General features: G+C 40.5%; 1 protein-coding gene across 1 annotated transcript in view; it reads left to right on the top strand.

The window, feature by feature from the left end:
- The window catches only part of NTSR1 (neurotensin receptor 1), a 151321-nt gene extending 137163 nt beyond the window's left edge, over window positions 1-14158 (top strand). Inside the window, exons 3-4 of the mRNA XM_072110950.1 lie at window positions 5462-5552; window positions 8983-14158. Of these exons, the coding sequence (XP_071967051.1) occupies window positions 5462-5552; window positions 8983-9235 (344 nt within the window). The 3' untranslated portion in view covers window positions 9236-14158. The remainder of the gene's footprint in view (window positions 1-5461; window positions 5553-8982) is intronic.
- Window positions 14159-14597: the final 439 nt, after the last annotated feature.

Here is a 14597-nt window from a genome sequence, read left to right as displayed (position 1 = left end):
ACCATCTGCTTTGTAAATGACTGAGCTAACCTGCTCATTGTGATTTGCATGTTTTGCATAAAGCTCCAAACCAGCTGAATTATTGTGGAATACCCAGAAAATAGGTCCAAGATATGCATATACCTCAAGGGTTCGACTGCTGGAGACCCCTCCAATCACAAGAATGGGACCCCCAGCAATCCGGAGAATCGGGTCCTATTTTCATTAATTGATGGTGTGTCAGGTCAGACATGCGTCCTGCCATTCTATTCAATGGTATAGGTGGGTTGGAAATTGCTGAGCACAGCACTCAACTATCTCCAGCACTGTCAAAGCCAGTGAATGCTTCTTGCAGCTCCACCCATTAGTGAGAATGGGACTATCGTTATCATAATCGTTGGGGTTTCCTACAGTCTGACCGCCACCAATCAGACAGTTAATCCCTTATCCTGTGGATAGCGGATAGCTTTAAAAGTTGGTGCAGCTCCTTTATGTCTCTAATTTTAGTGTTTTTCTGTAGTCACTGGAATCCTGTTGGTTAAGAAACCTACTCTGTGTTATCCAGTCAGTTTAGAACCATACTTCCTGGTGTCTAGTGAGTTTAAGAAACTAGTTTCTGGTGTCCAGTAGATTTGGCGCATTCTCCCTGGAAAAAGATTTTTCCCCTAAAACCCAACCCCTTACCACACCTCTTGTATTTCCATATAATATACTACCCCCCAGTACCCCCATCTACCTTCACTGTGTGCCCACCACCCACCCTCACTTTGTGACTCCCTCACAGTGTGCCCCACATTTCCCCTCACATTGGAGTCCCCCTTCATATTGTGCCCTTCAGATTCCCCTGATTTTGTGGCCCTCCGTGGCTCTTTTCCTTGCTGCAGTGTAATATAAAAAGTAATAAACACCAGTTACCCACCACTCCCCGTTCCTTCACTCCCTCTTCTCTTTACCGCTACTCCTGTGTTATGATATTTAACTCTTTTTGCGTCCTCTGGAGTTGAAGTCCAGGGACATACCTCCCACTGCCCTGAGTGGGCACCCACAGCAGATGTGGGCCTCGACACTTGCCCGGGTTGCTGGTGCCTGCACTAGCTTTGGCATTATACCCTTGTACACAGGTTCCATGTGGTACGGTAGCTCTTCCTCAGTCAGTTGAGTGGAGCTGAGCTGAAATTCCAATTGCAACCACTGATCCGATGTGGTGCTGTTTCAGGAAGTAGGCAGCCATTTATTTCTACTACACAATCCTTTTTGAGTTTGTGCATAGTAGATATAAGAAACGGCTGAAATTATTCAATACTTTTCTTGCCTAATAAAATTGGTAATTGGCCGCTGGGAGCCCCCACTGGGAGAATCATTCATCCCTTCCCCATTTAATAAACAGCTTAATACTTTAAAATGGAGTGTTCCCTCCTAACAAAACCTCCCGGCTTTACATACTCCATCCTTTGTGTATAGCTTAAGCCTTTTAGTCCGCATAATCAATTCTCATTTTAACTTTCCATTCTTTCAAGTCGCTCTCTCAAAACCAATTTGTAGCTTTTTTGAACGAAGTTGGTTATAGATAAATTATTACAGACATAAAGTAATTAGCTCATGGGGATAAGAGCAGCCCTGCCAGTGTGGCATTTGCTGGAAGAGCAGAGCTAGAATCTTATGTAAAAAATATAATTTCTATTACAGGCAGTGTCCGGGAAATGTTTTTTACACGGCTTGAGTCATGAAAATAATAAAGAGCCTTTACTCACTTTCTCCAATACTCACATTCAGCTGCAGCTTCTCCCATTACCACCGGCCTCGCTTTGTCTACAGAGATGCTCTGATAACAAGGCTACATGCACACAATGGGGGTCATTTACTAAGGGCCCGATTCGCGTTTTCCCGACGTGTTACCCGAATATTTCCAATTTGCGCCGCTTGTACATGAATTGCCCCGGGTTTTTGGCGCACGCGATCGGATTGTGGCGCATCGGGGCCGGCATGCGCGCGACAGAAATCGGGGGGGCGTGGCCGAACGAAAACCCGACGTATTCGGAAAAACCGCCGCATTTAAAAACCGAAAATGTGTCGCTTGGGGAGCGCTCACCTTCACCTTCTATGGGATGGTGCATTCCGGGGCGTTAAGATTATTTTCGGCGCTGCAGCGCCACCTGGTGGACGGCGGAGGAACTACCATCTTAAATCCCAGCCGGACCCGAATCCTGTGCAGAGAACGCGCCGCTGGATCGCGAATGGGCCGGGTAAGTAAATGTGCCCCAATGTATGCCCGCCGTACCATAGGACGGTGGGCATACATCGGAGCAGGGGATGAGTGCTCAACTACGCCCCTCTCCATAGGAATACACAGTGCATGGCACCTCACCGCCCCCGTACGGCGCCACATCGGCCACATATACGTCCCCCATACGTTCATGTGAATGTAGCCTTAATCAAACTTTAGATACCGTCTGTAATCCAGTAACAAAATGTGATCCAGTACAACCGTAGAGGCCCAGAAAAAGCTCTGTCTCTGCTTCCTATTAAAATGAATGGGAAGCAGCCTCCGTACTTACAGTAGATTCCCTGAATATTTACCTGGGCTGAGCCTTAGACAAATGGGCAGGGCTTTTTTACAGTTTCGACTTACATACAAATTCAACTTAGGTTACATAGGTTTGTTCTTATCTTGTATGTAACCCGGGGACTGCCTGTACAACAGCGATGAACTGTTACATTGTTGGCACTGCTTTTATGCTGACTGGCAGGAACTCCCTGCATCATATTCCACTATGAGGTTCCAAGGTCCCCCGACCTCCAACACTGTGCTCAGTACGTGGAATCTGTCTGGCACACAGTTCCATTACAATGGACCAAGTATTGTAAATTAAATTGAATAAACAAGTGTCTCTACACACTTTAGATAAAATAATTTTTATTATCAGTAGTCCTCTGCGCCTCAGAAGTAAACTTTGTAACATAATTTATTACAGAAAACAGCTTCTATGTGTCTTTTTCTGCTTCTTTCTCCTGTACTAAACACTGTATCTGAGGTCCCCTAATAGAGATATAAAATGGAGGCTAAAGGATAAGTGTTTCCATGCCTAGTGATCCTTTCCCTTGATGATTCAGCTCTCTGAAGTGATAAGACTATCCAGGGCCTATGTCTAAAGAGTTAAGTCATTAGGCAGGTTCCTTAATCTCTCTGATGTCAGCGGAGAACGGGACAGAAAGCTGATACAGGAATCTGCTTAATAAGGAAGAAAGGCAGAGGAAAAAGAAGGACAACGGAACATGTCCAGCAAGGCACTGATCCATCCTTCCATCCCTGCAGTCCTCTAGCCAGACATGATTCTGTGACTTATAGATAGAGAGACGTCCTCAGCTGGAACCCAGATAATAGACGAAAATGACAAAATGTAAGAAGTCACCTCTCCCAGACGTCTCTTTATTCTTCATCTCGGCAATTTTTGTATGCCGCCCATAGTCAAGAGAAAAAAAAAATGTAATTTTCTCATGATCCAGCCTAACGGCAAATCCCATACTGCAATGATTTCATTTAGCGGTAACTACTGCCTTGCCGGAGATAATCTCACGTGCATCCCTGACACTTACTCTTATATAGACATAATTGCTTCTTTGTTTGCAGTATTACTTGAAGGCTTCATAAAAGTGTTTTTCTTTTACAGTGCAGTCATCCAGTTCACTAATAACGAGAACTTGTCATTGTGGAAACAAAGTCAGCATACCATAGAGCAGGAGGATCTGTGCAGATTTATATATAAACCACATTTCCACTGCATTGTATCATCTCTAATCAGTTCAGTTGGACTCATGTTGTTCTCTAAGACAGAAAATGCAGGACTTACATAGATGGTTGTAGCTGCTCCCATTTAGGCAGTTTTGTAGTTTTGTAGAAGATTATGAAATGCTCATTTATTAAATTATATCTTTGCTCTTTTAATGCTATAAATAGTTAAGTAAGGAGGTGGTCCGAACAATGATTGACCGCTAGTTTCGATCCCATAACTCGTTAAAAAGAACTTTTTATAACCCTGCAAAAATCCCTATAGGCTTCAATAGACTGTGAATTAACCCATCAACCCATTCAGCCCATCAATTCTATGAGGAAGCTACAGTTGATGGAACTGCAGACAAAAGTTTAAATTGGGAGCTATAGGGGCACATTTACTAAGCAAACATTTGCAAGTTCTTTCTAGTGCATACTGCTTGCACGTGTATTTAAGAAGGGTTTGCGCCACATATGTGTTGCACGCGACCGTTTTGTGTCACGGCTGCACTATTCTTCATGCGACACAAATTTCTGCACTGAAGGGGGCGTTACGGTGCTCAGTTGGACCTGGCGGCAGATTTAACATGCAAAGTCGAAGTTAAAGGTGCACCAAAAAAAAGTGGTGCACTCTGTCGAAGCAGTGCAGGGGATTCCAGACTCATGAAGAACATGCACCAGAAATCCTGAATCTGGCACCCTCTGCACTACACACAGGCAAACTCCACGTAGTACAGACCGCTGTTCTAAATAAATGTGCCCCATCGTGCCTTCGTATAGATTTCACCCACATCTGGTGGGTGTATCTATATCTGAAGCCCCAGGACCCAAGAACATCAAGTCATGCTAAGCAACATTAAAACATGTGGTGAGGATGTGTTTGTGAGCACTAAAAGATAAAATAAACTATGACATTGGATCATTTTTATGTATTTATTAAAGATCTGAACCAGACCATAAGTATTTACATAATCCATATAGAGCAGTAATTGACCAGATTTTCTTTTTAACTTGTATTATGATAAGAATGAATAGAAGTTTTATTTGGCTATTGAAAGAGCTGATATGACAGTGTATTGAGATGAACTCTTTCCAAACCTAGAGATCATTTCCTTTGATAAGTTACATCTACGAGGGGATTAGACTATCGTAGGACTGTTTGTAAAGAGTTAAGTCATTAGACGCTTTATCCGGTTCCTTTATCTCTAAGATGTCAGTGGTATAGGAAGACAAAATGATAATTTACACAAACTCTATAAATAAGAAAAAAGGCAGGGGAAAATGAAGGACACAGAAACATATTTAAGTATATTACAGTGTTTACTGATATTATCTGTACATGTGATTGATACAATTTTGTGGAAAGTTTAGTTACGCTTTAATTCCGTTGAATGCTGAGTATAGTTTTTTGTCAGCTTTGTAGTATATAGTAGTAATGAAATAACTTGTCTGCGATACTATTTGCTAAATCTCTATTCTACACTAGCTACTGTTTGCTCTAGTTTCAAGATGATGGGGAAACATGCTAAAACAAGGGGAGGATAGCATAGTTTAAGGATGATGCCTTTGTGGTTCTCCAGAAGTTCCACAAAAATAACAGCTTGTTTAACAACTGAAAAGTGGTTTTAGGCTACATAGTTCCAAGCGTGGCAATAATTTTTAGGTCAGAATGTATCTAGAAAGCTTCATTCTTTCCCTTTCTTTGTTCCCCAGGTGTGGTAGTTATTGCATTTGTTGTCTGCTGGCTTCCATATCATGTGAGGCGTCTCATGTTCTGCTATGTACCAGATGAACATTGGACAGAGTAAGTATACCTTTAACAATTTACCAAATATAAGTTATTAGTACAGGCGGTCCCCTACTTAAGGACACTCGACTTACAGACAACCCATAGTTACAGACAGACCCCTCTGACCTCTGGTGAAGCTTTCTGAATGCTTTACTATAGTCCCAGATTGCAACAATCAGATGTGAGATGTCTGTAATGAAGCTTTACAAACTCCAAGGAAGGAAGCAGCACTCCAAGATAAATAGTGAATATTTATTCCACCAGTGGTAAGTGCTACATTTTGGCTGACTCTATGCAGTCATTGCTTGAGAATGGCTGCACAGAGTCAGCCGAAACATAGCACTTACCACTGGTGGAATAAATATTCACTATTTATCTTGGAGTGCTGCTTCCTTCCTTGGAGTTTGTATGCATATGGGATCCTGAGTCAGTTCCTTGAAGCCTGCAGCCACATTGGATTTAATCCGGTTATCCACAGTGCTGCTCCTTCTACCTATTTATCTGTAATGAATCTTTATTGATAATCCTTGGTCCCATTAAAGCAAAAAAAAGTTTAAACTCCAATTGTCACTGGGGCCAAATTTTTTTTTAATTGGATCTACAATTATAAAATATACAGTTTCGACTTACATACAAATTCAACTTAAGAACAAACCTCCGGACCCTATCTTGTACGTAACCCGGGGACTGCCTGTATATATATATATACTGTGACAACAACTAGAAACCGCACCACATCATCTATGCCAATTCATGATTATGTTTGCTGCAGTGTCAGGATCAAGTTGATGTTGTCACAGTTCTCATGACTTCAACAGAAGCGGCATGCGCCAGCAATCTCCAAGCTGACCTATTAAAACAACTAGCATGTCATGATTGGGAAATGAATAGAAGCAGTCAGGGAGTTTGCCCCTTGTGCCCTCCCCATAATTCAGACCTGTAAAAGAGCTTTGAAAATGGTAATGCTCAAAACTCAGAAGTCACATACAACCTCTAATGAGTAAGAGTAGATGATAGACTGTCCCATCATTTCCGAATATTCTTTTTTTCTCTTGGAAATTTACCTTTCTCTACAAGTTTCCAATTAAATATGCTCAGAATTCAACTCCCTCTCCAGTGTACCAGCTGCCCACTGAATTATTGAAGAATCTATGTACTTTCTGGCCTTGTTAACAGTCCACTGAGTCTCTCAATGTTAGGGAATGTTTAAAATGTACCAGTAATGTCCAATTTGTGGCTTCTCAGTTGCCACAAAACTACAACTCCCAGCATACCCAGAGAGGAAAAATCCCTGAGATTGCTCTTTTCTTCTGTAAAACCTACCCACACTGTGGCAAAATAAAAAGTTGCAAACTGTGACTTGACCAAACACATAAACATCAGCCACTACCAAAAAAAAGTTTAAAACTGCAAAAAAAGCATAATGAGTATATAGTAATGAAGAATGAGCAATGACACTGAAGGTTATCATCATACACATAGAAACCAGCTGAATGCTTGCCAAATATCCACTTAAACATTTTACTTTCTTTATATTCATACATAGAAGATTTTTCTTCCTTTTTTAACCATTCATTGCTAGAAGATGGCATGATACGTTTGCTCTCAAGAAAGGCATCCAGACCCCTCTTAAATATGTACAAAGTATTAGCCACAACAAAATAACAAACACTCAGATTTGTACATTGTAATAGCAAAAGGTTAAGTTTAGGCATATGTAATAAATCTTTCAATGCTTTTATTATATAGGGGTTATAGGGGTTATGATTTATAATTAATCATTAATATAGATAGACCCCCACAATTGGCAGAATGGGGAATCACAAGTTCAGCTGCACTTTATGCTAATCTGGAAGTCCCATAGAAGTCATGTGCTCCTGTAAAGGACACTGCTTCCCTTTGTTGATCCTTCCACACAACCAGGTTGTGTAAAATTTGTTCTGTGTTATGCTTGTTAGGCCTCATGCACACAAATGTGCTTTTTTGTTGTGTGCTCCCCATGCAGGGCTGGCCCCAGGTATCAGTAGGCCCCTGGGCAACAGAGCCTCAGTGGGCCCCTTTGCAGTGAACTCATGTGGCAGCATTAAAAAATTATAAACTATTATTTCATATACAGCCTCCTCATAATTTAACTATTTACAGCCCCATCATTGTTCTATTATATACAGCACCACTTGGATACATTATATAGAGCCCTACCTTACCAGATGCTACAAGGCTGTGGGCACTGAGATTCGGCCCTGTGGCTCCCCCTAGCAGCTCTGGGCACCGGCACTTTCCCGGGTATTCCTGGTACTGGTGCCGGCCCTGGCCCCATAAACTAAGCAGTGTGAAATGGCCCTTAGGCTACACGCACACAAACATTTTTTACCATATGCTAGCCACTGTTTCAGGCCCCCATGCATTTCAAGGGGTTCATACACACAGGCATGTTTTCCACAAGTCAGCCCAATGCTTAAAAGGAACCTGTCACCAGGAGACCCATTTTTAGCACTCCCCCAGTCCCCACAGAGCATGGTACATACACAAAGTGTATTTTGTATAAAAAATAGGTTTTACAGAAAAAAGATATGTTATATTGTACCTTTCATTAGCATCTGCTGTGTGAATATGCACTCATCCACTGGGACTGGCTGGAAAGGAGCAGTTTCCCCACTATTGGCTGTAGAGGAGCAGGGGGCGTCACTAAGCCAAGTGATGGCTGTTTTCATATATTTGAAAAGGACAAATGGAGAAGCTGTTTCCCAAGGGTGGAGGGGGGAACTGCTCCTTTCCAGCCACTCCCAGTGGACGAGTGCCTATTCACACAGCAGATGCTAATGAAAGGTACAATATAACATATCTTTTTTTCTGTAAAACCTATTTTTTATACAAAAACTCTTTGGAAGTCTATGTACTATGCTCTGTGGGGGCTGGGGGAGTGCTAAAAATGGGTCTCCTGGTGACAGGTTCCCTTTAAGCTACAAATTACAGTGCAGGTCCTATTCCCATTGGTGTTTTCAGCAGGCAGTTTTTTTCTAATGTCATCAGCACATCAGAGGACCTCATACATTGATAACACATGGACCATGGGTCATTGGCACATGTTGCACATGTGTGCATGTGGTCTTCAAAGAAGGCCTTATTCACTGACTATTTTATTAAATATAAGGCTGGTTTAAGGTTGCCATACACATTCAACCTACTCCCTTTATCCCATTCACAACCAAAATGTTTGTTAAAGGCTCTTCCTTCTCAATTAATAAATAGGACTGACTTAGGTAGGGAGGTTGAAGGATAGTGGGCAAAGAAGTAGATGGCTCAAGATTTTTGTGCAGACAAATGAAGGCCAAGGCTCTTCTTCCCTCTTTGTGTTGAACTCTTTTGGTGTGGCCTTTTTGGGGTAACCAGATACATAATTTACTGGTGGTGTTATATGTAATAACATTGCTTTTGTTATTTACAGTGAGCTTCATGACTTCTACCACTACTTCTACATGTTGACCAATGTCCTCTTCTATGTGAGCTCCACTGTCAACCCAATACTCTACAACTTGGTATCTGCAAACTTTCGACAGATATTTGTTTCGACCCTCAGTTTTTTATGTCCACTATGGCGAAGAAAGAAAAAGCACCCAGGTTTTACCAGGAAATCCAACAGTATTTCTAGCACCAACCACACATTCTCCACTCAGATCACCAGGGAGACTCCATACTAAAGATGCCAGAAAGAGGTCATGCAGAACTTCCACAAGTTGACCTTATGCGCTCTTCGTAAAGACTCTTTCTTAATTTCAAGAAATCATCCATCATCAGAAGTCGAACTCATTTCTCTCTGACAAAATATATATTGAACCCTTTGCACAAAGCTGTAAACAGCAGAACCCATGTTGTCTTAAAACCCTCTATAGACGCATGAATACATATATAAGACATATTACAGTGTTTATTTTACTTGGAATAATTTTCATCTTAAGTATGTTGGTGTTTATGAAGATGTTGGATTCTCAGTTCTCATTATTTATTGTTGTTTACATAGAGTTTAGGCGAAAATAAATATAATGCTCCAAAAACCAGTCTCTTACTGGTAATATGCCAACTCTAGAACCATTCAAGGCAGTTGACATAAGAAAAATTTTGAAAAATGTAGTATCACATCCATGTAATATATGAACCAGAGATGAAGGTCTTAGTAATAAGGCCCCCCAACTGGGAAATTTTATTTATTATATTCTTTTTTATTTCTATTAGGACCTTGTGGCCCTCTCAGCTTCCATGGCAACTTGAACTTCTCTCCCTAGTTATACCATGACATGGATTGGTTAGGCCTGAGACAGAGTGTTATGTTTTTTATTGTTATTGGCTTTTAGAGAGGGTCTGAATTCCCACCTCTACACAACTGATACTCCTGTACAATAATAGGGCATATGGGAACAGGGTTTTTTCCAGCTTCTTTTACTGGGCACATGTGTAGCTGTAGGTATACAGCCTGTAGACAAACATCAAAAGGGCTGGATGAGAGGTTATATTGGATGTCACCTTCCCAGGAATCCTTCCATTGTTTCACAGTCGTATGGTGAAATTTGGTAAACAAATACTGTTTGGAATGTGCCATAATGACCCACAAATAGGATGACTTTTAGTAAATCAGTGATGATGCTTTCATGTTGCAGTCAATGATGTGAAATAAACCAAAAAGGACTTTGTGTCTCTTAGCTAAAGAAAACCCACAGGCAAAACTGTTCTGTCAGTAACACAGGGACAGATGGTGATAGGGATCTGCCTTACCAAATCATCCATTACTATGAATGTCAGGACTCTGTAAATAACAGCTGACGGAGTAAGACTGGAGCCACTGATCTGCACCCATCCGAATTCGCTCTGCAAATACTAGCAGAAAAATTAATTTCGGTACCGCAAACAGCAAGCAAGTAAGCGGGAGGAGAGGAGAAGAACTTACAGGGTTGTATAGGAGGAAGGGATAAACCCAAGCAGATATTGTAGTGTATTGTTTTGAATATTCTATATAGAGAGTTGATGCATATCTCACTACTTATGGCAATGACCTCTAACTTACAACTCTCCAGCAGGCCCCAATAGCTGTATGTATTCTGGGTTATGTAACTATGCAGAAGCAAGAACAACTAGTTGGAGACCACAGCATTATGGTATGCTTCCCTTCCTCTTGCTATAATCAGCATGCAGCCCTTACATCAGAGATGACAAACCTTTGAGAGACTGATTGTCCAAACTACAACCAAAACCCCCTTATTTATCGCAACACAACAATTTAAGCAGTTACCTACTGCTCCCTATTTTTCCACAACTTTCAGTTGTATCAACCTCCTGAGGACACAGTTGAAAGGAGGAGGGCAAATTTGTACTATCACTGTGATTCTCTGCACTGTCTCTCTGTACAAAAAGAATTATGGAGTCAAGCAGAAGCAATGCTGCACCTTCTCGCTATAGCTGTACTGTTTTAAAATAGCACAGAGCAACATCTCTACAGTTGCCTGGGAATGCAAGACAATTTTTTGAGTCCTGCCTGGTAAACTCTGTGCTGTGGCGATGGCCTGGGTGCCACTCCTTGCACCTTTGCCAATGGGTTCACCACTACTGCCCTAAATCAATGATCTGACAATATATCAGGCTTACATCAAATTGTAAATGTATCCAGATTTGTGGAGAAATCCAACTTTCTCCCCCTAAGCATCTGGCGTATAAGTGTGCCATAGCTTCTCCCTGAGGTGGAAGGTGAAGGCCTAGCTGCTCATCTCCCTCTCCCTTCTTTGGGGTCAGAAGGTTAAAGTTCTCCCTTAGGGGAGTTTGCCAATTAAGGCCACCCTATAAGCGTGTGGAGACTTAAAGCCATAGATGCTCCACTAGGGAATTCTGGGTAGTATGCAAATATGTTATCCAGTGTGTTAAATGGAAAACAATGCCAAAAGGAGCATTGTTTTCCATTTAACACCTTGGAAAACATATGTGCATACCTCTCTTCTCCATAGAGACTCTATGCTATCTGACACTCTTTTAATTAGGAAGGGAGAGAGTAAGAGATGAAGTGAGTGCAGAAGAAAGCACAGTGATAAGGTATATTACCTCTGATAAGAAATATTAACTTGATAACATTAATGTGCCAAATGGTAATTTGAAAAACAGGCTTTGAGTGCAATTCCAGTCAAAAAAAAGTTTACTACAGAGGCAGTAAATAGGAGGGAGAATAATTTCAGTTATATTTTTGTCAATAGGGGCAGCATTAGTAATATTAGTGTACATACTTGGCCTAAATATAGTAATTATTCTCTTTACATACATGGCATTAACACAGTTAGCATAGTTAATGTATACTCTTGCAAGAGTAGTATTATAGTTATATTTTTGTACATAGGAGGCAGTATTATAGACATATTTCTGTACATGGGAACAGTATTACAGCCGTTATAATCTTGCACATAGAGAGGTAGCATAGTAGTATTTATATTCTTGTACATAGGGGACAGTATTATAGTAGTTATATTCTTGTACATACAGGTAGTATTATATAAGTTATATTGTACATAGCAGACAGTATTATAGTAATCATATTCTACGACAATGAGCAGTACCATAGCATCTATATCCTTTTACATTGAAGCAGCATTATAATAAAGAAAGGGGCCGGTAATAAAGTAGTTAGATTATTGCACAAAGGGGCTGGTTCTGTACTAATTATATTCTTATACATAAAGGGCAGCATTGTATTTTATTTATAATCACAAGCTGCAGTTAATACTTGTACTAGTTAAAGGACAGCTACCACCAGGATGAAGGATTGTAAACCAAGCACACTGACATACTGGTGTGTGCCCCCTCTGCCAGGATCTGCTTTTCTTTAAGCTTCTTATGCCTGTGTATGTAAGAATAAAAGGCTTTAAAAATTATGCAAATGAGCCTAAGGAGCTCCAGGCTCCATTAAAACCTATGGAGCCCGGAGCACTTCAGACTCATTTGCATAATTTCAAAATCCTTTTGTAAAAAAAAGGGAATAAGAAGCTAAAAGAAGAAGAGGGCACACGCCAGTATGTCAGTTTGCTTGGTTTACAATCCTTCAACCTGGTTGTAGATCCTTTAAAGAAAATATCTGTGACATTGAGAATATAGTACAGTCTACAGGGTAAGTTGCAGGACATCCTGTTATTTTAGAAATAAAAAGGGAAAATTACATATCTGAGTACCCTAGCAACTAATTTATGAGGGGTCCTATCTTTTAGACTATGTACAGAACATGACACCATGTTGGATCAAGGGCAAGTTTTTGTAATATGAAGGTGGTCATATAGCAGATAGAAAAGAACAATTGTCTCAAAAATCAACTACCACAATGGGGCACATTTAATTTACTAAGAACAGTGCAAAATGCACTAAATGCAGTTTGCCTTTGTAGTGTGCAGGGTGCACCAGATTCAGGATATCCAGCACCTGCTCTTCATTTATTTGGCTCTCTCTGCCCTGCACCAACTTTTTTTGGTGCACCTTTAATATAGGGCATGCAACAAAATTCTGTTGGACTTTGCATCTTAAATCTGGCACACAGTCCGACTGTGCTCCAGAACACCCCCTAATTTGTGTCACATTTTTAAATACCTGTGCAAGCAGTTTGCACCTAGAAGAATGGTCAAAGTCCGATGGAAAACTGGCGCAAGGGCCTTAGTAAATGTGTCCCAATATTTATTGTGGTCTAAAAGTTATTAAACAACAACCGGGAACATTCCCTGTCATACACAGTTATTTTATGTGTTGTCCATGATGCTGAGCACTGTGCGATCATTATTAACCTGCATGAAAATCTATGGAATTATTAACTTTGAACCTCAAGAGATACTGAGGCAAATGATTTTGGAGAATATTTTGGTTGTTTTTTATATGCTACAGACCACCTTCCCATTGAAAAATCCTTCCTTATGATCTTTTAAGATGGCAGTCATGTTATGGATGTAGCCTTAAGACTTGGCCCCATACTCTTACTTTCTGGAGTATTAAGATATGTCATCTCACCTTTTGTTTCTGAAATGAAAGGATATCCTGGAACTTTTGACTCACCCTTTAGTTTAAAATCAGTAGTGACTGGAATAGCACTCAGTCCCTGGCATTACACTGATACAATGATGTATGGTATTTTTTGCTTTGATATTGGGATACTGTAGACATTTGCCTCATTCTATCAGTTCTGCTAGGATTTTGTTACGTGTTATTCTGTTATGTTTTTTCTTAATATTTCCTCTTTAGGGTGGGGGGAACTTGCACTCAGTGTGAATGTAGCAGAGCCCAAATCATAGTTTATTGTGTCTGATACACAAGGAGCGAACAATATAACCAATACAGATTCATTTTGACTACCGATGCACATAGTGGATTGTCCAGACCAGGTGCTCTCTGGTTTTGCCTCCATTGTACAGAATTGATCATGATAATGTATATAGTTGTGATCTGCCATGTTTTATCAATTGTGACTTTTGCTTGCATTTAAATACTTGCACTTTATTTCTTGAACTTCCCTCTTATTTATGTCAAAGTGTATAAGTCTTGATGTTAATTAATATGTATGTTTAGTGTCCTGTCTAATAAATGTGAGAGATGTTTATAAAGTAACAGACTCAATGGAGAGATATACAATGAAACCTTTTGTTGTGTGTCAATCATTTATTCGGCACTGAGATGATGTGATGTGAGCATCCAGCTGTAAATAATTCCTTGTATGCTAAGTGAAGATGTAACAATACTGCTCATTTCATGAGATTATGACTCAGTAGTATGAATGGACTTTACTCTTCAAGAGTTGAGTTCAGGAATTGTAAGCAAAAACACTCCAACCCCCATCAAGAAAACTGGTCTTTTCAACCACTGTTCATACAACAGTACATGTCCTGACATAAACTAACCACTGGACAGTATCATAATAAAGGCATAGGATTTTATGCCTCTATGTACATGATCGAATCATATTATACACTGTGCATGGAGCACTTCACCTCCTCACCACACCTGACCACTGTATCCAAGCATAATCACACATGGAGAACTACACCTTCCAAAATTATC

The sequence above is a fragment of the Engystomops pustulosus genome, chromosome 6 (genome assembly GCF_040894005.1).
Source record: "Engystomops pustulosus chromosome 6, aEngPut4.maternal, whole genome shotgun sequence".
NCBI classification, from domain to species: domain Eukaryota; kingdom Metazoa; phylum Chordata; class Amphibia; order Anura; family Leptodactylidae; genus Engystomops; species Engystomops pustulosus.
Note: the sequence above shows the minus strand (reverse complement) of the source record. Positions and strands in the feature narration are given on the sequence as shown.